General features: G+C 45.9%; 1 protein-coding gene across 9 annotated transcripts in view; it reads left to right on the top strand.

The window, feature by feature from the left end:
• LOC112562006 (nuclear receptor corepressor 2-like) overlaps nt 1-23,391 on the top strand; it is an 81,152-nt gene that overhangs the window by 6,225 nt on the left and 51,536 nt on the right. For 5 of the 9 annotated variants that reach the window (XM_025234934.1, XM_025234937.1, XM_025234938.1 and 2 more), the window contains exons 1-2: nt 5,362-7,550; nt 12,019-12,229. In XM_025234934.1, the coding sequence (XP_025090719.1) occupies nt 7,459-7,550; nt 12,019-12,229 (303 nt within the window). In that variant the 5' untranslated portion in view covers nt 5,362-7,458. Of the gene's footprint in view, nt 1-5,352; nt 7,551-12,018; nt 12,230-23,391 lie in introns of those variants that run through there. The other 4 variants (XM_025234945.1, XM_025234941.1, XM_025234936.1 and 1 more) reach the window with 4 other exon arrangements.

Below are 23,391 nucleotides of genomic sequence, written 5' to 3' on the forward strand. Positions count from 1 at the left end.
TCTTATTCTGGAGATGGATATAGATTTATGCATATTATTCTCTGAGAACCACATGTCAGGTAGAATTCTCTGTAGCTTCATGTTTTAGGGGGCTGACAGAACTGATGTTTGCAAGGTTTCATTGTTTATTCACCCAGGCTTGCTGAATCGACAGCCTTGTGCTGTGAATGTGCTGTATAGTCCATCAAGATGTTGGCGTTTTAGTTGTGTGGTTAACCGACTCATGTTCTTAGCTGGAGCTGGGTCCATTAACATAGAGTACAGATACCTCAGAGGTGCCTTTTGGGTCCAGCTAAAAATGTGTCCCATCATGCTTTGTAGCTTAGACACAGTGTAGATTGTTGACTCAAAGGCTACTCCTGGTGGAGCAGCTAAATTTTAAAAAAAATGCATGCATACCCCAAAAAAATCCCCCAAATCAGAAACCTCAGAAGTGGCCAGCAGAATTTACTTTGTTTAAAAAAAAAAACAACCCCACATGTATGTATACACTTAATTCAAACATACATTCACTTGTAGCTTTGATGACTCAAAAGAAGAATGCAGCCTAGATCAAACAGTGATGGTGCCATATTAGCTAGATGCTTCCACCATCATCTACTGCTCACAGATTGGCAGTTCTGTGACCAGAATATCATTGGCAAGAGCAGACAAAGGGCTACAAGTAGAGAAAATTGTCGTCTTAACCCTAAGTTGCCCCTGTTTGATACCCACCCAGCGCAGTAACAGTGCGATGGGCAGCGCCATCCACAAAACAAAACAAAAAACACCACTGGTGCTGAAAAAGTGTGGTTCTTAACGCCTTAGTCTAAAGGTTAGAGGATAATGTACATGTATAACCATGTTTTTAAACTTAGTAGTATATCTATTTAGATTGTTTATTTAAGCAGCATCTCCAGTATCATACAACCTTTTGGATGGCGTGATATATCACAGATGCCAGATGATCTGCAGGTAACGATGTAAAGAAAATATTAAGGATGTTGAGAATTTATTCGTTGAGGAGTCTTTTTCTACCTTGTTCGTCGTCTCACCATGTCTTTTCCGTGTCTGTCTTTATGAAGAGATGTGAAAGCTGACCCTCGCTCGTGTCGGTGGTTCTCTTCAGAGGATCTGTCATCTGCTGCTGATCAGGTGACAGTCATCACTGTCAAAGAACAGGATATCTGGGAAGGGAAAGATGTTCGGAGTGAGGTTGCATCAACTGTAGTTATTTTTAGGCCACCACACGCACTGCCATGTGTTTTTCTGATGCATCCGCCTCGTTCCCCATCTTAATGCCGACGAAAATCCCATCAGCCTTGTAAGGTAGGCCGGGTGAGATAAGAATCGCTGTCAAGAGTCCACACCCTCTAATGAGATGTTCCTTACATCGGGGCGCAGAATCTATATTATTTTTCTTTTCATTTTGAGCAGAAATTCAATTCTTTTTCCTTAAGCATCAATCGTAATGCTGATTTAATTCGTTTTGAGATGTCGCTGTTCGTTTTCTTTTGCTGCATCAACATGGACTTTCACGAGGAAGAGACATTCTTTACGAGCTTGTTGCATCTCTTTCTTCGGAAAATGTCAACGCGTCTTCCCCTTCTTCTCCAAACCTGTAAGTCTTACTCAGAGAAAATGAGTGCAGAATGTCAGATGAAGGCCTGGTATTAAGAAAATTAATAACTGATGGAAGGTCGTACCTCGTGCACGCGCGTGCGTGTGCGCTTTGCCGACAGAGGGGAATGGAGGGGAAGGGGAGGGTGCAAGGTGATTTATTGTCGGCACGGCTTTCTCGGCAGAAGAGCGTGTTCTTATTTGGCATTACTAGATAGCGATGTTATTGATTTTGCTGCTGCTGCTGCTGCTGCTGTTCTTGCAGTAAAAGGGCGTCCTTTCATTTTTACGTTTTTTTTTTAAAGCCGTGCTGGCTTTGCCGCACCTGCTCGCTGCCTTTGATGAAATCGCAGATATAGCATCCCATAGACATACACATCCTCCTCTGTGTTCACTTTTTGCCGTCGTGTGATTGCCTGCAGGCAGCGAGTGCGCGTGCGTGGCAGCTGAACTTGCACAGGTCGAGTTGAAGTGTTCCTGTAAACATGATAAAATGTTGTCATTCTTATTTTCTCTCGGCCTCCATAGAGTAGCTTGACATTCACCTGCAGCGTGACAGGCGCAATAATGGAGACGTCCTTTTTTGTTAAAAGATGTCGACAGGTGAAAGGCAGTCGAAGAATGAACAAGATGGATTCTTGGTGCGAAGAACTTGAGATCGAAATGTTAAGCGCATTGTAGCTCGTTTTTCTTGGCAGTTTTACCCCCGAGGGGTATGTCTCATCCCCATCCCCCCGCCACTTGAACATCAGTCTAAAGAATGGTAACTCAAGCTCGTACTTTTTATCGATGAGAAGAGATTTTTGTCGAATAACGGGTTTGTTAAGTACCTCGTTCGTGTTCCTATTTGCAGTAATCTGTAATGTCAGTGTTCAGACGAGAGCCATGGAAGCTGGTGTTGGTCTGCCTGTATGTGTGTGTGGTCAGGTGCCTTTGCAATACAACAGAAGATAAGGTATCATGTTGCCAGAGCAATGAATTAACGTGCGGCAAGGTGGTTTGAACATGCGTGATGTTACTGTTTCCGGTCAGTGACGTTTGTCTCGTCCATAGGAGTTCTTGCGATTACCTGGTGTGTGTTCGCGGTTGCGACAAATGACTTACTACCGAGTGTGAAGGTTGTCTGGATATATGATTCAGATGTTTTTGCGTGTATAAATAAAGACCACGACTATATGTTTGGTCCCGCCATTTTTCTTTACTCTTACTCCATTTCCCGTGTAGCTGGCATGGCGATATGTTGTGGGGGCTACTTCAGTGGACGTTGGAGATTTATGTGAGATGGTGAAGAGAAGGAGAAATTTAGGTCTTCCCCTCCATGGCAAGCTGTAGACTGAGTGAACTAGTTGTCAGTTTATTGTTTCTGTGGCTTTACTTGTTTACTGTTACAAAGCAATTTACCTGGGAAACATGCACAGCGAAAACACCAACACGCTTCAGACGAAGGGAATGACTAATGGGTGGAACGTTATATATGTGGGGCTGTTACAGATAGGTCACAACTCTGATTAGCATAGCCGTTCACACCACATAGAAGACTGGGCGAATAAAGTTGAGATTTAAAAAAAAAAGGTTTTGACCATACTTAGTTGTTTGGAGAACAATTGGTATCTTTCCAGTGCTTACGAGAAACCCGTCCTTGACTTTCAGATGCTTTCTTTTTCAGATAATGCTTATTCATTTTCATCGTATTTGAACTCTAGAAACTGAATCACGCTGGCATACAATTTCTGGGACAGTCGTTCAGTTGGCGACTGAGTGCTTCAGGATTTATACAGCCCCGGCAGATGGTCAGAGCGGACCAAGAGGAAGCACTTGTCCATGATCGTTTCCGCCGGAATCACTCAGACCTCGCCCAATCTTTTCTTGTCGCTCGAGACCAGGTGCACGGAAGGTCGTTAGGCGCTTAGCAGGCTTACACGATGCAGTCAGCTAAACTAGACATAACTCAGCTTAGTGGGACCTCCAGCTTTTAGCGCTTAGCGACGTGCTGTGCACCTGGCCTCAAATTAGGAGGGCACTCACCGTGTGTATCTCTGTTTGCTTTGTTGCGATTCAACCTACTCTCCCCCTCCCGTCAGCGTGACCATCCGTCACAGACATGCGGCTCCTGTGCCCTGCACCCACTGCTACTTCGCCTTGTCGCCAGCCACCAAACACCTGCGGGGTAGACAAGGGGAGATTTCTGATGGGGAATTACACACAGAGGGGGGCAGGTGGAATCCTGAAATTGCACTCTGAGAGTTTGCGCCTGCTGAGGGGAGGGGTCAGGGGAGGAGGTAGAGAGAGAGAGTCTGTGTGTGGGGGTAGTTGTCATAGAGACAGAAGACAGTGATGGAGGTGGGCTGTCAGGCCAGGCTTTTGTTGTTGTTTGAGACGCGAAGTTGAGGAACGTTCCCAGAAGTTACCTCAGAGCTTCTCTCTCCACCTCCACCCCTACCCTAGTCTGGTCTCTTGTGTTTTTTTTTTCTTCTGTCGTGGAATCTCCAGAGTCCGAGTGCACATTTGTCGCTCGCCGTATGGTGAATGGTAAGCACACTGAGGTCAAATGGACTGTTTATAAAATATTAGATGTTTACTGACTGCTATGACTTAGCTGTCCACCCAGGGTATGTCGTGTAACAGTCCCAGAGTTATGCTGCTTCCACTTCATCCCCTTCCCCCAACACCACAAAACAGTTAATCCAGGGGGTGGGTGAAGTTAATCCAAAGGAAGAATGCAACAAAAATATGCAGGTGACCCTACGAAACAGACATCAGCTCAGTCAGGGAAACTGAAACTGGTTGGCCTTGATCTACTGAAACAGCAACTGGGAGGGAAACGATGTACACCCCACCAATTGTGTGCTTCCGTGCATGTGCACGGCAATCAAACTTATCTCCGCATTGCCGGGAGGAAGTGGAAGTAAAGATTGTTTTGACTGAGAGAAGACGAGAGCAGGACGAGCTGCACATAACCGCATTACTTTTCTTTTGGCTCAAAGTTTCTTCGATGATCACGACACTAACAAGGTGGCCGAGAGCTCCAGAGTTCTGTTCCTCCCTCTCCTCTGCCGCAGTCTGTGGATATTCGGTTTGTCGGTGGAAGAGGAACAGGCTTTTTTCGCCAGCCTCCCTCCCTGCAAGAAAATGGAGATTTGTTTACCGATTGTTGCGTGTCACGACTGGCGACCACAGGCCGCCCCTGTTATCAGTTTCTTTCATTTTGCGGATCTCTTAAAAATTCCCGTGTCAAAACATTTGTTTACAGTTCAGTGCTTGCACCATCCACTTAGCCCTATATTCAGCGCCGTCGACTCGCCGTTTTAATGCTCCCTCGGGGGAGGGAGGTCTTTACGAAAGGAGCCTTGTTTTTTTGTTGTTTTTTTTTTTTTTTGCATCCTCGTACCCGGAATGCTCAACAGCGACGATGAGAGGGGTGGGGGCACTATATCTGGAACCTGTCTGCATTCCAGAGTTGGAAGGCGGGGATAGGAGCGACTCCCGCCGCTGATGATCGCGGCACGCACGTGGAAATGGATCTCGCAGATATTAGCTGTCGGCCATTGCGCTGCAAGCGATCGTTCTCTATAGCATGCACTGTGTTATTGAGTGCTGCACGACCTTTGGGCTTTTTCCCCCTTCCTCCCATCATTTTACTCCATCCTTCTTCCAGCTACAGCGGCACGTGCGCAGGTGATGACCTTCCCCCCCAACTCCCACTTTTCTTTTTTTATCTTTCATGTTTGTTTTGTAGCACGCTGCTGTCGTGTAAGCCTATTCAGAAACAAGTATCTGTGGGTGTCAGCGTGGAAATCTCTTGTTTTCACCGTGCTGGAAGCGAAACCGATCCGCGGCATCGATCACACGCAGACGCACGCGCACGAGCGAGCGCGCTTGCATGCGAAAGGGCACGGAAGGTCAGAGAACTTGGCCTGCGCGAGGCTGGCGGGGATGGCGTAACAGGGGCTGGCGTGGGGTTAAGGGTGGAGAAAGGGTGGTGGGGCGGAATACCGGGGTGCCCAGGAAGGGATGAGGCGCGTGCCATGACTGATGGCGGCTAATAACAACAGATCCCACAGCGGGAGGATTAGCTGTTGTGTGCTCACTGATCTTCAGGCGCCCGGCACCGATAAATAACAACAACCTGAAATAAAACTGAAAATAAACGGCTAGGCATGAAGTTTGGAAAAGTGCGCGAGCGATAAGAGATGGATTTTTTTTTTTTTTGGAGGGGGGGGGGAGTGCTAAAAGGATTCCGACCTTTCCCTTCAACTCCTGTTACCTCTGACCTCTCTTGTCATAATCTCTGCCGGGGGAGAAAAAAAGGGGCTATTCCAGGGTTTCATCGATGAGTCGTCTGCTTCGTCGTCGAGGCCCAGAGAGGAGTTTGTGGTAGGGGTGTGTTCAGAGTTTAGGTGTCGTAGAGGCCTTTGCACGATGAAAGTGATCATTCGTCGTCGTGTGGGTGGCTGGTGGGGCTGTGTCTGCGGCAGAGGGTGTCGCAGGTGGCGAGGCGGCGCTAGGATTTAGTAACTGTACGCAAGCCACTGGTTGTCCGCGCCTGGGCGTCTCGGGTTGGTTGGCAAGACAACATAAGATGCTCTGGGAAGAAGACAGTCTTGGCTCGACTGGCGGCTGAGCGGGAGAGAGAGAGACGTGCCAACCGAGAAGAAGAGTACGTGGCATTTCATTGATCATCCAGTGACGTGAGAGAAGAGGAGGAGAGGGTTTCCTAAAATACTTGGGAGTATACAAGACATGGACGTACTGCATGACACAGCTGGAAGAGATCTTCTTCTGCATCCAGCATTCCTTTCGCGGAGGCCATCACGTCTGGCAAGTGTAGAGGAGACTTTGTTTGTCAGACCGCTCGTAAATAGGCTAGGAGAAAGAAACTTGCGCCGGTTGATCTATACTCACCGGGGTTCTTCTTCCAGCTCCCAGTGACTTCAGAGCGTTGTGTAGATACAGCTACCTTTTTTTTTTTTAAATACAAACGAAAAAAATTAGCACATCGATTTTCTGGGCACCGCTGGTGTGTACGTGTTCATCTTGAAGAAGGGCTCCAAGGGTCTTCGGATTTCAGGTTAATAATAGCCATCTTAAGATTTGCTGTCACGTAGCTGGGGCTCCTCCTCGCCACCCTCCCATCAATACCCAATCTCTTGTTTCTCGTCTGCCTGCCCGACGGAGAGGTGATGCGAGCGGCGGCGGCGTCGCGTGGTGCTGCTGCTGGTGGTGATGGTAGTGGCGACGGTGATGTTAACAGCAGCTCTGATCCTTGTTGACTAAAAGTGGACAGCGCTGGCACTGGGGTTGATAAAAATGGGGGAAGGGGAGAAAGAGTGAAGAAGTGAAAGACTCGAATGGTCAGCAGAGTGCCAGAGCTTCCTTCTTCCTACTTCATCCTCGCGCGCATCCACCGTTTCCTGCGTTTCGCAGCTGAGAGCGAGAGCGGCGGCGTTCGAGACCGGAGCAGGCCTCGTTGTCACCGCGAGAAGGAAGAAGGGATTTTCCCCCTCTCCTCCTTCGCCAGTGGTGCTTCGTTTCCATTTCCTGGCGGCAAGCGGCAGATGCCTGGCCTGATCAATTGTGTCTCGCGGGAGTCGGAGGCTGCTGTAGGTGTCTTCCAGGCGCTGCTGTCACGGGACAGCTGTCACGAAAGCGTAGAGCAGGCAGCTGTCGTGGGGGGCGGCGTGCAGTGGACAGCTGTCACAAGGGAGGCATAGCACCCTGCTTTTCAAGAGTGTCTAGTCGGCAACGGTCACGAGGGCAAGACACGGTGGACAGCTGTCTGGGAAGTACATCATAAAGCTGCGACAAGAGAGGTACAGTGGGGCGGTCACGAGGGAGGATAGCCGTCACCAAGAGTAAAGCATGTACACCGCCGGTGGGTTTTGCTACGGTCAGGCGCACCCCGCACCGCAGTGGAACGGCCGGCTTATGCAGTACAATCAGTACTGGAAAAGGTAAGGACTGGGACTTGCAAGGTCTGGACAGGCCGAGTGCATGAGCGATTTGTTTTGTTTTTCCAACCAGTAATCGGCATCATATATAAATGTTGTGGCTAAATAAACAATGTTTACAGATACGCTGCACATTTTCTGCACTCGAGAACGATCGTAGGCTGTTGTAGAAGTGTTGACTATCAAGCGAAAAACGATAACATATTATTAATAAAGATTTAATTACTGTTTACACGAAAGATGGCGGCTGTAAGTCCTGGTGTGCCATGTCGCATGGTGTTTGCCTACTGGGCAAAAGAGGGAGGACACCGAGAAAACAGCGAGTAGGGTTGGTCATTCCTTGCGAAAATCACATCTATGGCAACTGACTTGTAAATCTTGGTCAAACCGTTTCCCCTACCACGTACACCATCAACTCACCGTGACAAGGCCTTGACTGGGTTAACAGCCACCCCACCATCCCATATACATGTACTTTTATCAACATCCCATTACGCACGAACGTAACTCTGCCACTTGTCCTTAATCATTCCTTTTCCTCCTCTTTCTTCTTATTCTTTTGAAATATGCTTACCTGTATGTTGTTTCTGTTTCCTTTATTGTGTGGTCGTTTTCATCACACCCCTCCTTCCCCAAACCTCTTTGCGGAAGCTAAAAAATAGAACAAGGACGTGTGTGAAATATCGGCCTTATTGTTCTTGTAGTCTTTTGTTTTTAATGCGTGGTGTGTTTTAGTGAATATAGGTGGGGCTGGGTGTGTCTGGGTCACGTTGTGTGAGGCTGGGTGTGTCTTGGTCACGTGTAGAGGTTAAGGCGTGTCAGAGAGTACTATTGTATGGGTCATAGTTGTCTCGGTCACATATTGTTGCGTTGTTATGTAGAGCTAGTCTCTTTTGTAACTTTAGAGAAGTGGTTGAAGTTTGACCACCCTCCTAAAATATAGGAGCGGTCCGATGGCGCAACGTTTAGCGCCTGTCACCAATACAGTGAAGGTTGGCTGCCCAGAGTTCATTTCTCGTCTCGGGCACGCTGTTCTTTTTCTGCACGTGGCATCTGTTTACAGGGCTGGCTGCCTTGCCGTAATATAGCCTTAGTTGCTGGCACGGCGTAAAACACCAATTCCCGCCCCCCTCCTAAAATATAGGGATGTTTGACTTTCATGTTCTAGGGAGCATTTTTTTAACAGTTAACTTTAAGGAAAATAGTGTTAATTTTTTTTAAACAACTTCACACAAGAACAAATATAGTTGGGCTTACATCAAAGACATTAAAGACATCAAAGACAGAGCTTGATTGCCAAAATTAACAATAGTTAAACTACTGATCGCCATAATATTACAAATTAAAAATATAAATATTTCAATAGATAAGCCGAGTGCCAGCGTAAATATCTTCGAGAACATGTATTTTGAACATTTTGCGTTGTTTGGCAAAGTTTAGGCGTGAGTGTGTATCTGTGTTTCCACTTTCCCCTGTGGGTTGGGCGGCCTGAATCATTCAGTTCAAATGTGACTATATTTTCTTCATGCGCCACCTCTAACCTTCTGCTCTTAAAGCCGGAGCTGCAGGAATGTAATGGATAGCTATCTCCTAGACGCAAATAGTTCGTGTTGATTCAGATGCTGAGTGGTAGGTAAAAAAAAAAAACTTTAGTATGCGTCACTAGTTGTTGTCTTGTCATCATCAATTTTGCTTTTTTTTTAATTTAATTTTTTTAATTGTTTATTTTTTTGCCCAGGAGTGAAGCCAGTCGTCTCTTCTCTTGTTCAACGACGGATCACATTAGCGTTTATTTGGGGAGCTTTTTTCAGCTTGTAATTGATGCTTATATTTTCCCCGCCACGTATCAGTTAGTGCTTGGAAACAACAAAAATTATTGTAAAATGAGGTAATAGAAGGACTAGCCCTCCATTGCAGTCGGAACATTCTGTTGCCCACGAGGTTGCAGAGCTGGACAAGTTTGATTGGCTGCTGTCACCGGAGACGAAAATACACGAGACTGGAACATTGGGCGCAGACGACGACGGTTTATGGCGGTACTTTGCCGAGGAGAAAAGGGCAAAAGAAATGGTTCAGACATACTCCACGAACCCGCTGTTGACTACGCGAGAGCGCACACCGCTCGTGGTATTAAACAGCGGAGGATATAAAGAAAAAAAGAAAACAGGTTCATTAGCGACATCCACCCTTCCGCACGATCATCATCCCCCTTCACCCGTACCGATCTCCATCGTGTTCTCTCTCTTTTTAAATTTTACCTCAGGCGAATCATTGACCCTCGTTGAGAATGGCTTTTGCGGGATTTTTTTTTTTTTTTTTTGCATTATATATATATTATGGAGAAGCTCGTAATCTTTGACCAGCGATCGCTGTAATAGAGAAATGTCAGTGGCGGACGTCTGGTTATGAGCTTCATGTCTGGAAGCTGAGCCTTGTAATGGATTTTACGAGAAGAGATGGAAGGAAGGCATTAATTTCAGGAGAAAAGGGTTTCGCTGTGGGTAGTAGCGGTGGCAGGGGAAGTATGAATGGAAGACAAGCGAAAGAAAGAAAAAAACCAACCTTTTTCCGACTACTAAAAAGTCGTTTCTTTGCTTTGGTCATTGCAGAGAGTGGATTTGTTTCTTATTGCACTCACATCGTGCTGGTTGTCCTTGGGAGGGGAAGGGATGTGGCCCAAGGGAAGGGTAGACGGGTGTGGGGTGGGGAGGAGGGGCTCGGTGGGTCTGGGAGTGACGGTAGACGGTTCGATTAGCGGCGCTGAGGGAGAAGCTGGATGGAGTGGGAACATCGGGAAGATTTGATTTCTGACGCATGGGCGCCGCTTGTAATGATATCCTTTCGACAAATGAAGGCTTATTTTGGTCGACACGAGATTTCATGTCCTACTTCTTCGGAGTGGAGGTCACAGAATGCAAACAAAGGTCTCGCTCATGTCCGCGTGGGTGGGGGCTACTTGGCGGGGGCAATGTGCGAGATAAAAGCTGTTGTTGTGGTGTTGTCCTTAATGTAGAGGCATGTTTGTTAGCTTCATGGGTACTCCAGTTACAGACGGGCAGAAAGAGTTTAATTTCTGTCTCTGTATCTCTCTCTTTGTATCTTTATCTCTGTATATCTTTCTCTCAGTATTTGTGTGTGTGATTGCGCATGCGCGTTCGTTTTTTTTTTTTACTACCCTGAAAGTTTATTATGTAATCGTTATGCACTTGCCATTCAAACAGCTTTTTTTTTTTTTCGGAGATGTTTTGCTCAAGAGGAAATAATGAAGATAGAGCGCTGATTCTTTCGTGACCTCGGCACTAGCGGCTTTTAAACTCGCACCCAGCATTGCACACAACATACATCAAAGTTGGAGAGTCAACATTGTTGATGCTGAGATACGCAGTGATTGCAGGGTAAGGTTGGGTACATGTCGGTGCTGCTGGCACTAACTCGCCTGCATCCTCCCGCTGTGATGCTGGTAGGCACGACGAATGTAGACTCCACCTATCAATGAAAGTGAAACAGTTGTTAGCATTTGCTTCTTTGGTGTAATTGAGCATCGATTCCCTCATCACACGTGATCTTTGTCTGGTTTGTGTGTGTCGCGTGTTTGTTACTTACTCCACGCCCACTCAATGCGCCCAATTGCACGCGCTTTCAAATATTTTCCCCCGACACAAAAGCGGTCAGTTGTGTGTGTGTTGGAGACCATCCAGCCCTCGGCAGCACTTTGACCTAGGGTAATGCAATGAAAGGCATGGATTCGGTTGCATTGCTTTGACAGATCCCTAATTATTTCGCAGTCTGCGCTTGTGAAGGAAATTCAGATGGCACTCAGAGGTTTAAATCATCCAGTTTCGTTATTCCTCTTTGGAGAGGCCGAACTCTGCACTTATTGCTATGGGAACTGTAAAAGTTCGGGGGATAACATGTTGTTGTTTTTTAAACTATTGGGTTGCTGTCTTGAGAAGTAATATGAGCAATTAAAAGTGTAATTAAAAATGCCTGCTCACTTGTAGAAAGTGAGACAACTGGGACTGTTGTTGTTTGCTCTGAGATGCTAATGTTTACCTAAAATTTAGACCACCTAACATTCATTGCAAATTGTGTGTGTGCGCGCGCGTGCATGTTTGTGTTAACACCGCCAAAGAATGTAAAGATGGTAGAATTCCATCGGCTACTTTTATCTCCTCGTTATTCTCCGCCAGGGAGTTGATTATCTGCTGGCTTGTAATTTGTCTGCCGTGTATATTTGAGCTTTTGTTCGCAGTCGCTGGAGTGTTTCAGCGGACAGACGGCCCTAGCGAAGAACTAGATAATTAAGCTTGGGCACCCAGTCTGTCTTTACGATTATTACCTTTTTTTTCTTTCTTTGTTGAGACTGTCTGGGAGGTCTCCAGACTAATCACTCCGGGCATGCTGCTTATTGCGCACTTAGCCTGTCTTTATTATTTGCCTGTTTCATATTTTGTTTTTTTGTTTGTTGCAGGGGTCTAGGGGGACCGCCACACGATGCCAGCTCCCCCTACAAGCGCGGTCGCCCGCCCTCGCCTCACGTGCAGCACACTCAGGGCCACTACCCGGCCTACGCCGCGGCGGCTGCGGCTGCTGCTGCTGCATCTCCTGCAGGCGGTGACCAGGCTCGCTACCTGTCCTCCACTGCTCACTACGGCATGTACGTCCGCGACCGCTACCACACCGTGAGTCACTCCTTGTCCGCCATGCGTCTGTGTGTGTGTGTGCTTTGTGTGTTTGTATGTGCAAGTCCACTACGTTTGGCGGACAGGTTGCAGCCTGAGACCCGGCTGTCGACCACCTGATTCTCGCCCTCAGCGATCCTCTCACCCCTTCCCCCTCCGCCTTCAGTCTTCCCCCATTTGTCACAGTGTTGGCGCACGAATCGAGTAAGAAACAACAAAGCAAAGAGTCAGAAAAAGGACGCACGGAATGAGAAAAATGAAAGAAGACAAGAGCAGGAAGGGCGGGACTAGGGGTAAGGGAGATCGGGGGTGGGGGAAAGGAACTGGGGGACATGAGCAGGCGGCAGTCACTATAGATGCTGTGTGTGTGTGTGAGGTGAACAGGAGGGTTGGGAGGGTCGGTGATTATTGTGCTGGCTATCAGTACGCGGCGCGATGAGGCGAAAATAAGGAAATGTCCAGCATTGCGGCAGACGGCAGAAATGCACTGCCATCGATCGCTGCACAGCGGCTGCGTTTTCATTACCTCTCAGTTTTCGGGGGAGATCGTGTTTCCCTGTTAGCTCTTTCGGATAGGGTTAGGGGGTTGGTGGCGAAGACAAGGGTAGGGGGGAGGGGTTCTGCGAAAAGAGGGGCTATAATGGAGGTGTTTTGCTAGAACGTCCAGGCTTGCGTTATTGTGACACAGTAGTATGGTGGTTAACCTTTAACCTACCAAGCCTACCTCGCCAAACTTGTTTACCGACCTGGGGTCCTCGGACGACCCATCGTTTATTTATCATATTTCTCAACTGTTTGTTGCGGTAGATTACTCGAATTAGGTTTTTGGGGTTTCTGGTGTTGCAAGGTTCGTTAGAATCAAATATTTTGTTTATTTTAACAATGGTTAGCTAATAAAACGTGTGTCTACATTTTTACAACCAGTAACAGTACAGTATTCATATAAAAAACAATCATTTCATTTCACCAAAATAAATGGTACAGATTCATGTGTTGCCATCACTACAGCCCTTAGCACATATCACAGTTGATCTAGTCTTCATGTGTCTCACAGACAAAATGTTTGCATTCAAAGCAGACTGTATCGACTTTCCTGTCATTGCTTCTAGGGCAATATGAACATCTTTTATGAACAGTTTCATCCTGTGAGCTCTGTCGGCGCACCATTTTTCAAAACCTACCATGTACACATCCTATAAAAAACGAGAATTAAAACAATCCGAATTAATAACATGGTGTACTTAGCATGATCCTGCAAGGACGCCAAACTTGTTTTATTGTTTTACTTTTTTTTAAATAACGTTTTATAAGGCTAATTATGTAATCTTTATCCTAATATGATTCAGTGCACATACACAAATCAAGAGTAAATTAGTAAGACACTCAATTGTCACCACTGCAGTGAGAAGCTAATGGTTCAGTTCTCGCCTCCGGAAACCTGTACATAACACCTGCTCGCTGGGCGTAACCGTTGAGGGTGTTTTTTCCTTCGGGTGATTTTGTTCCCTTTCTTGGCAATTATAATAAGATCTGGAAAGTAAGCCTTAAATTGCTGATCCCAGGTACAAGTCGACTTTGCTAAGTTTGGTCTAAATAATCGTTTTAGACCGGTGACTTACGACTTATTTTTAAAACCTCTCATGCACACCGGGTATGTGAAAGTAAAAGCCGAAAACTTAAGAGCAAGTCCTAATATGCATTCTCAGGTGCCAAGAGAGTGTCAGGAACGCATAAGAAAACAACATTTTGTATTATTTGTTTGATTACTCACCACCCCCCCCCTCCTTGAAAAACTGAACGTTGGTCGTTCCTATTAAAATGGCGCCGGTCGTGTGTACAGCAAGCGTGGCTGCGTTATTGGGAAATGTCAAACCTACATTTCATTGACACTGGTAATAGATGCGGTAGACTGAGATAATGTCGTTTACGGGGCTTATGCTCTTCCAATTCTCGTGTTATGAACCCATTTAATGACTTTTGCACCCATTTTGTTTTTAAATACAATCATTTCCGTTTCCACTGGGTCAGAGCAAATTAGGACATGCATTTCACAACTTCCTGATGGTGATTACTTTGGCACAAAGACAAAGCAGCTTCGCAGAGTTGAGTGCTTTTTTTTGTGAGGAGGACCACATACGGTGCACGCAGCACATAAGTACGTGCTCAGTCTTTCTGGATGTAGACATCGGAGGGAAGTGAGTAAGGGGAGGAGGATGTGTGAACAACTTTCACATTCAGTTTCTTTAGCGATAAAACCAACGGGACCGCGGACAGGACTGAACAAGTCTCAAAGGAGACTGACCGCCAGTAGCAAAGCTGTTATCATACAGTAAGTCATACAGATGTGGGTCATGGACTTTGCTTGTCGATATGGGGAGAAGAATTTAAGGATTCCTTGGACACGTAGGACAGAGGAAGGAAGAACTGGGTTGCAAACATGAAGGAGTATTTCGTTTTACGCAGGACTTTCTCAGCCCCATTCAACACTGGCTTAATGGTGAGCCTTGTCAGCCGCTGAGTCAACTGGCAAAGGATGAAGTCGAATCAATGAACTCTGCTCATAAAGTGTTGGCATTTGAGATACCTTTTAACTTATTTGGTCTGCACTTCCGCTCACATTATTGTGACCTTTTTATCAGTTATTATTTTTGTGAACGGAAATGAGGAAAGGAAATGGACAGTGTCCGAAGAGCTGTGATCTGAAACATTCTCTCTATGAAACATTATTATTCTGTTGTCGCCTAAGCGGGGCGAGTAAATATTTTCTATATTCAGGGGCTTGTAAATATCATAGCCATAGTGGGTTTTTAAAATTCTTTTTCTTTCATTCAATCCTGATTTTATTTCTTAGAAAAACTAAACCGGTTTCTTGTGAAGGTTGAAAGAATAATTTTTTGATAAATACACAAACTTTGGCTAACGCGCTTATAACTCTGTTATACCATGGATGTGTATAGGTGGATTGCTGTCTGCCAAGACCAACGCTTAACCTCTTGCGAAGTGATCCGCTGTTAGTTTCGGCGAGCTGTAACAAAGAATGTGACTAAACCGGAAGCTTTGTCGTCTCATGCCTCGTTTTAGCAGTTACCTGGAAAAAAAATCATCTGCTAGCAGTCCAGTAGGACTGTCGGACATCTTTTCTAAGCTCTTGCTCTCAGATCGGACGACATTCTTTTAATGCTAGGTCAACAGGTCACCAGGCCATTGCGGCCGTATGCTCCTCGGGGAGTAGCATGGACTAAACTAAACAACAGGCCATAATAGCTCGCCATGTGGAGAAGATCCATGTGTGAACACCGCTACTCACACTTTGTTCGTTCAAACAGCTAAAAGAGAATAGATGAGTAAAGTCTTCAGTTGGAGGGGAAATATGTTGATTTAGAGTATGGCAGTGACACATTGAAGGCAATAATGTTTGTAGTAATTGCCGCGCATGCAAGAGCTTTTTTAAAAACAGTTTATTGGTGGCATCGAACGTGTGAGAGCTGCCACACCTGATGGGTGGGTCTTGCCTATCTTTCTCTCCCACTATTAGACATCGACAGCAGGGAAAGGAAAACAAAGTTTGGCGATGAAGATGTCCTTGCAACTCCCATCTATTTTTAGTTTTCACATTGCGCAAAGTGCATCAGCGCCCTAACCCCGACTTTTTATTTTAATATGGCTTCTGCGACAAATTCGTTTTGGAGTGAAGTTGTTTATGGAATTGTTTGGGATTTGTCCCTGACCTGGGACCTGCATCCGAAGTGGTCGGGAAGTGGCTGAAGACATCACTGGTTTGTCATGGGAAATGGAGTAAGAAGGGAAGAGGGATTTGACCAGATTATAAACACTAGTTACGTTGTGATGAGATCCCTTACACACAACTAAAGATGCTAACTCATCCTTTTCTTTTGTGTTTTGTTCTTCCACTATTCCACTCTTTTTCCTTTATTGTTCTCTCATTCTTTGAAACTGCTACTTGGTTTGTTGAAAGTCTGTGTGTGCGTGTGTGTGTGTTGAAATGTCACGCCCCACTTTATTTCGGCCCGTCGACTCTGGCATGCTGCCGCGGCTGTTTATAGAAGGGGCATCAGGATTTATCTCGCTTGGATGAGGCAGGCTGCTTAGTCTGAAGGTTAACTATTTTCTTTTTGTCTGGTGTGTATGTGAGCGGGCCTGCTTGTCATAACAGCGCAATCGATACAATCAAATGTCTGCTGGCGAGTGTTCATCCACAAAGGGCGTAGGTCGAAAAGCGTTCGATTGCGTGAACTGCTGGCATTGGCGGGTGTGTGTGTGGTGCGAGAGTTGCCCGAGAGCAGGTAACGTGATACGTGGTGAGACGCACGTCACTGGTGGAGCCATGGCAGGAAGGGGTGGCGGTGTCAGGGACGGGTGAGATGCTGAAGACATTCTCAGTACTTTCTCAAGGGAATAATTTTCATACCTTTTTCTCTCAAACATCTCCTCCCACTTCGTGTCTCAATGCATTAAAGTTTTAAAGAGACAGGCTTAGTGTAGCAGACAGATTGGGTTAATACAGCTTTTAATTTCGCTGTTACATGATTTTGTTTAAGAAATGTGGGGTGCATTTTGATTGGCTGTTGGTACCACTAAGCAACTTTTGCTTTCATTGTATGAAAAAACACATGATCGCCAGAGGTAATGGCAAGAGACAGGTAAAGAAACAAAAAGGCCTGTTGCAGTTTGAAGCAATACACCTAGAAATAGCAAATGAAATAACATTCCAATAAGTAGCAATTGAAAAAGAGATCCAGTTTCGCTGTTACCTGACTGTGTCAAGCTTTTTTTGATGTTTTTATTTTCCTCTTTGATTTACTTTTGATATACAAATAATTATTTTATTGACAAAATATCTATGTTTTTAATAATTTTCTTGCTTTCCCTATGAATTCTTTGATCTTACAAGATTTTTATTTTTGTTTGATATCCTTAATTTTTAAAGGATTTCTTAGTTATATTTATTGCGTGCCATTTATTTTATTTTTAGATCATTGTCTGCCATTTTCTCTTTCTGGTTGTTAAATAAATGAAATTGTGCATGCAACATATGACTGATTTACTTGTCTGGAAAATGGGGGCTGCCTCCAGAATGGGTAATCCTTTATTCTCTCTCTCTCTTTGCATCGTCTGCTGCTAAGGAGAGATTTTTCCCCCAGTTACCAGAAAGTATCAGTGTGCTTCAGTTTTGATATTCTGATGTTATTATACTCAGCCTTTCAGTTTTACATTACATGTGCTGATGGGAGTGGACATTTTTAAACAGTATTATCTAAGTAGATAAAACAGTTTTCGTTGGTAAAGTTCTAAAATTCTGTCATTCATCATGCTTTGATGTGGTTTAGAAAGCTTTTTTAACTAAATAGATTTGAGGCCTAAAAGTGTTTAAAATTGGAAATGGAAATGGAAGTGTCATGCAGCATGCCTTTGGTTATGCTTGTGTAATTGTTTGCTTTTTGCAAATGTGGTTCTAGATCTTCTGTTCATGGTATTTAAAATAAAATTATTTGGCTCGTTCTTCTTCAATTGAAAATTTTGAAGGAATATGGTAATATTTAGTGGTTTGATTGTAAATTGAAAAACACAGGAAAATACCATCTCACAAGTTATGTGCTTACCTCAAAACAAACGAGGCAGTAGACAGCTCCTAGCCATTTAGCCCAATCTCCTCTTTTTCTGTTTCCTGGTGTCGCCTTTTTGTGTCTTATCCTGTCAGCTCTTCCACAGTTCGCTTTTTTTCCCTTGTATCATTACTTATTGCAATCGAAATCATCACAAATGCAGCAGTCATCCTGTCCTTTTGTTCCTGCTGACATCTCATCCATTATTGCTGTCGAGTCCTTCACCCGTTAGATTCCAAATGCGCTGCTTCCTTTAAAAAAAGAAAAAAACTAAAATAGAATGTTGTAGGCAGCTTATCAGTCTTCATATATGGCTGATCCAAAAAGCAGCTACCTGATTGAAGTGAAGGCTTGCAGAATATGAGGTCTGTGGGGATTAGGTCCCGCTGTCACTTTTGGTCTGAGCTGATTTCCAGAGGTTTCTTTTTTCTCTCTCTCCTCTGTTTTTACTTTTTTCAGATTTCCGTGTCATATTGCTTCCAGCAGTTTTCAGATCAGTCACTGGCAGAGATCTGGCACCTCGCGTGCACAGGATAATTGATTTGGCTTTTATGATTTTTTTTTTTTTTAATCAGAAATTTTCTTTGTCTCTCTGCATTGTAGTTGTTGCAATTTTCCCTGAAGTAAAGTTCTTTAAATGTAAGCCTGAGACGGAGAAGAGGGGACGGAGGAGATAGATGAGTGTAGTGTGCTAGATACCAAAAGGTCAAATGAGATGAAAATACTTCTTATGCAAAGTTGTTTCATTGAGCCTTAACCTTCATCCTTATGGTGGTGTTTGTAGTTTTCCAAATTAATTTTTACTTTTAAGGAAATTATGTAAGGATGAAGATTGTTTTTCGGTGGGGGGAGGAAAGTAGGGTGGAGGGAAGGGTAGGAATGACGCTGGAAACTAGTGATGCACGTGCACACACGCAGGTGCTTGTGCAAAGGGAGACAATACACGAGTGCTCAAAATAGTTAATGTAGTTGCCTCCCGTGCATCAAGCATCTATTTTCGACGCTGCGCTACAGTGGAGTCACACCTTCAGCCATGCTGTCAAAAAGACCGTGGATAAACGAGAAATATCTTAAACGACACCTATTTACAAAACAAAAGTCCAAAGCAAAGTGGAGAGTATCATGAGCTGGACAATAATTATTTTGGATGTGTGGGTGGGGCGGTAAAAACAACACTGGAGCGTTTTCTAACTCTAGACTGCGCGACGACTTCCAAACACCCCACCCTTCAAAAAACAAACAAACAAAAACAAAACAATAAAACTAAATGTTATTTAATCGCATTATACTGACTAGAATCAGTTCCGATTTTAAGTTTCTCGTGAATTTTTTACGCTCATTCGAGTTTTGTTTTGATAAAAAAAAACAAGAAGAAACTTTTCGTCAGTTTTGAATGCTTTATTACAAAGGTCTGCTGTATTGTTAAGTAGTTTACTTTTAGTTCGAGAAACTTGTCATTGTGTGAAGACGACAAACAGAGTTAGTGCAGTCTACAAACAGTAAAATAACAGCAAAAACTATGGCTGAACAATTGTGAATTCTGGTCAGTTGCATAAAACAAAGCAAGTAACCCGAAATCAGCTATGGTTATGGGTTGTCAGTGAAGACAGCAGCAGATAAATTGACAAAACACGCGGGTATGAACTTCACGCGCAGGAGGTAGTCGCCGGCACGTGGCGGAAATGTCCTGTTGCGGCGTGCGCAGCGAGTGTTTGCAAAAATCATCTGGAAAGAAAGCTGAGATCGTTTTGTTGAAATAACTCACAACCGCTCACACCCATTCCACCCACACACACACACGGTGGCGGGCACACACGTAGGACCTGCTTCACAAGCCCGTGAGAATCCTGAAGAGCTGCGTTGTGTGGAGGACGTGCTGACGGACCGGCGGACCGCAGGCGGTGCTGACGTAGAGCGATTGCCGTCAACCGCCAGCAGCAGCCGCGACACAGATGCTGCATTCACGTGGCGGGATGTGCGGCCACTCTTGCTCGTGCGCATGCCCGGATGCCACCCCTGGGGGTCGCAGTCAAGAGGTCGAGGGGCATGCTAGAGCAGCAAGTAAACAGGTGCAGCCACCTTGACATCAGTTTTGTTTTTTTTACTACTACCATCAAGCTTCCTGTGCCTCTTACCTCCCCTCCTTTGTCCAGTTTCTTCTCCTAAACCGCTTTTTGGTGAACCTGCCCTGAAGCCACCCCATGCACTCTCCTTTCCACCCCAACCATGCGTGCATGCCTGGTGCACGATGTCGCGACTCGGATTAAGGTGTCTGGAGTAAAACTGGTTTAACAGACATCAATATTTGTTATCTGTAGTCATGGGTGGACCCAGGTGTCAATACCGAGGTCGTACCTTTAGACTAGTTCTTGAGCGAGGGTCCCGCACCATGGGGTAGTGTGTGGGGGGGATGATTCTTTGGTATTATGCAGATTATATATATATTATAAAGCTTGCACAAGGAGACGGATGGGGCGCAGCATAAACATCTTTTGGACACGATGAACCACCTTTTTTTTCAGCAAAGTTTGCAGTCAACTTTCTACCCTCAGACGATGTCTGCCCGTGCCTGCTTCTCTGTTTGGGAAAGGCAGGTCAAACCGATAGTCTCTGTCCTGCTTTCGTCATGGATGCCGTAGGCTTCACTTCAACTTCAACTTTAAAGATGCCGCCTCTCCCGCGTTGGAGGCGCATGCGACACACTGCGGTGCAGGTTCTGAGAATGGCAGACCAATGTTTCCGCCAGTCGCCGTAATCACAGAACATCGGCAATGCTACCCTTGGGATTAGGTGTGAACTCGCGCCGAGGCGAACACCTAGGAGGTCGGTCTTTAATGTATATCAACTGTTGTGGCTTCCATGAGCTTGCAAAGGGCTGTTGCTATTGGGCGAAGATTAAAAAAAAATGGAGTGCAGATGTAGTTATAAACTATTTCCCTCAAGGAGCAGGGTGTGGTGGTCGCTAGCGCTCGCCTCACTTTCCACAGCGTCCGGTGCTCCCACCCCCGCCTTCCATCCTTTTCCCGGTTTTCGACGAGGAGCAGAGCGAGAAGGTCGGCAGCTGAACACGAGAGCAGACGACCGGCAGCTCACCACAAAGTGCGTGGAACTAAAGAACAGCCCAGACCTGAAAGGCGACTTCCATTTTTCGATCAGCACGTTGCGTGCTCGTCGACCTTAGCGCAGCGACCAAACAATCTTTCATCTTGGTGTATCACAGTGCTGGCTTCGCTACTCAGTGATTACAGGCACGGCAGGGATCAGGTCTTCGGGAAACTACCGGAGAAAAACATCCTCAGCAGGGAGCCGGCATCACTACTCCTACCCTTTTCAGCTCGACTTCCTTCCAGGGTGTACCTGGTGTTTTGCCACAGCAACGGCATCGCTGACGACGAGAAATCTTTTCATTGAAACCTGCAGGGAGGAGGTGTACGATGACGGAGACACTGGCAGGTTGCCATAGTAACTTGTCATGGGAAAAGTTCGCAAACTGGATTTTTGTTTCTTCTTGCTCTTTCTCTCTCTCTCATACAGATGCGTGCGCACACGCTGGTTTGACTAGGTATATGTGATGAGTGGGTTTTTGTGTGAATGTGGGACGTTTGGGTGGGTAATGGGAGACTGATGGACTGGACACACAAACACGCACGATCCTCCGTCAGAGAGGTAGAAACGGTCCATCACCAGCCTCCACTCGCCACGCAAGAGGGCGAGAAAACACACGGGCCCACCCAGCGCGCTGCACGCCGGGAGGCCTTCCTTGCGCCCGAGGCGCCCCGAGCCGAGACCCCCGTCAGTAGGCACTCACATCGCACCGATAAAACTGGTCGTTAGTTTGACATGAAGCAAACGCAGCGACTGAGGAGGGGGAAGGGGAGGACGGTTGCCAGCCCCCTTCTGCAACTGTCCGCCGTCAACCTGTCGGCAAAAGTGTTTGAGGACCCGGGCGTTTCACGCAGTGTCTTTAGTGCAGTTCCCAGCGATCGGGGTGCATCTTCGCTAGAGGGGGTGGGGTGTGTGGAATGAGAGCGGGAAGGTAAGGTCCGGAGGTGATGAGGGCGTCCCCCTTCCTCCTTCCCTGTTGGCGAGAAATTGGGAGGTTGCTGTTTTACCTGCTTCCGGCCTTCGAGATCAACTCGTGCACACCTATTTCACCTTTGGAGGGCCCTGCCATTACGGCACAGCTGGATTAAAGCAGGGGTGAGTGTTGAGGGGTGAGGGCTTGCGGAGTGGAGAGGCAGCGCAGTAATGGAGAAGGAGGAGCTGATGAACGAAACACGAGATGCCTGTTAGCATGCATAGAACGATATTGCAGTGAACACGAACACTTTTTGTTTTCTTAAATTCTCATTTCGTTAATTGGAATTTCATAGAAAATTTGTCTCGTGTAGGATCAGTTGATGAGCGACCTGGTAAAGCGGGCTGGTGTTTATAAGAAATTTCGGTGTGATTATTTTTTTCCGACAATCGTGAACGTGAAAAAAAAACACCTCTGCCGTTACATATTTACTGCACTTCTTTGCTTTAAAAAACAGTTTGTAACAGCTGAGGAAATGTAAAGTTACAAGCTAGATTTTATGAGAGCAGTGACCACCTCCTTTCCTCTTGACAGCCATATTTTTCCCATCCCAAGCTGGGTCAGCCCGGGGAGTCAGGTGCGTGACACGGGTGTCCAACTGACTGGTGTGTGCATCCCCGGGAGGACGAAACATAAAAATGCTCTCAGTGCTGGAAAGGAAACTGCACGGATTTAAAAATTTTATTTACCTTTATATCTAAAAATCCGCACCCTCCCCCCTTTCAGGTTTAAAGGTAGTGTCACTGAGGACTGCGGCATACGACACAAGGTACAGAGAGTGGATGTTTCATTTACTCTGAATAAACTTCATTTTGTTCACAGTAAAACAATGTCGATAGAAGGGTGGGGCGGAGGAGAAACGGGGCAGCAGGAGATGAAGTTTGCTGCTGAGGAAAATTACCTTTCTGTCAATTGTTTACTCTCTTTTCTCTTCGAATTATAAGAAGAAGAAAAAAAATCATCTAGGCAGAGAGAAAAGCTGTTCCATGTAATCTCTCACAGGCGGTAAGAATGTTCACACTGATGTCGAAACAAATGCCTTTGGATATCGTGAGGTGCATGCTAGGGAAAGCAGAAAGCAGCTCGAGTTGATTCTTGTAATTGGGCCCTGCAGGTAGGGGGGCAGGGGGAGAAGGAAGGGTTCTCTTGCTCGTGTGCATGTGTGTGTGTGCGTGCACAACTAGGTTCCCGAGGTAAGCCCCTGTAATGCATTCTGTGGTGTAAGGTCCTCAAAGAAAAGCACAGCCACTGATTTGGGTGCGCGAACTCCGGCTGCCGCGAGTTAGCTCCCTACTTCCCTCGTGCCCAGCCCCCATTGTTTGCGTTTTAAATCGTACCTTTCATCCGCCTTATTGCCAAAGGTTATTGTTGGGAGGAACTGTTGAATGAAACGCGTGTGCTGAGGGAGGACGAGAGAAAAAAAAAAGTGCTTGTAAAAAGGCCGGAGCTGGGGCGCGATC

The sequence above is a fragment of the Pomacea canaliculata genome, linkage group LG4 (assembly GCF_003073045.1).
Source record: "Pomacea canaliculata isolate SZHN2017 linkage group LG4, ASM307304v1, whole genome shotgun sequence".
NCBI lineage: Eukaryota > Metazoa > Mollusca > Gastropoda > Architaenioglossa > Ampullariidae > Pomacea > Pomacea canaliculata.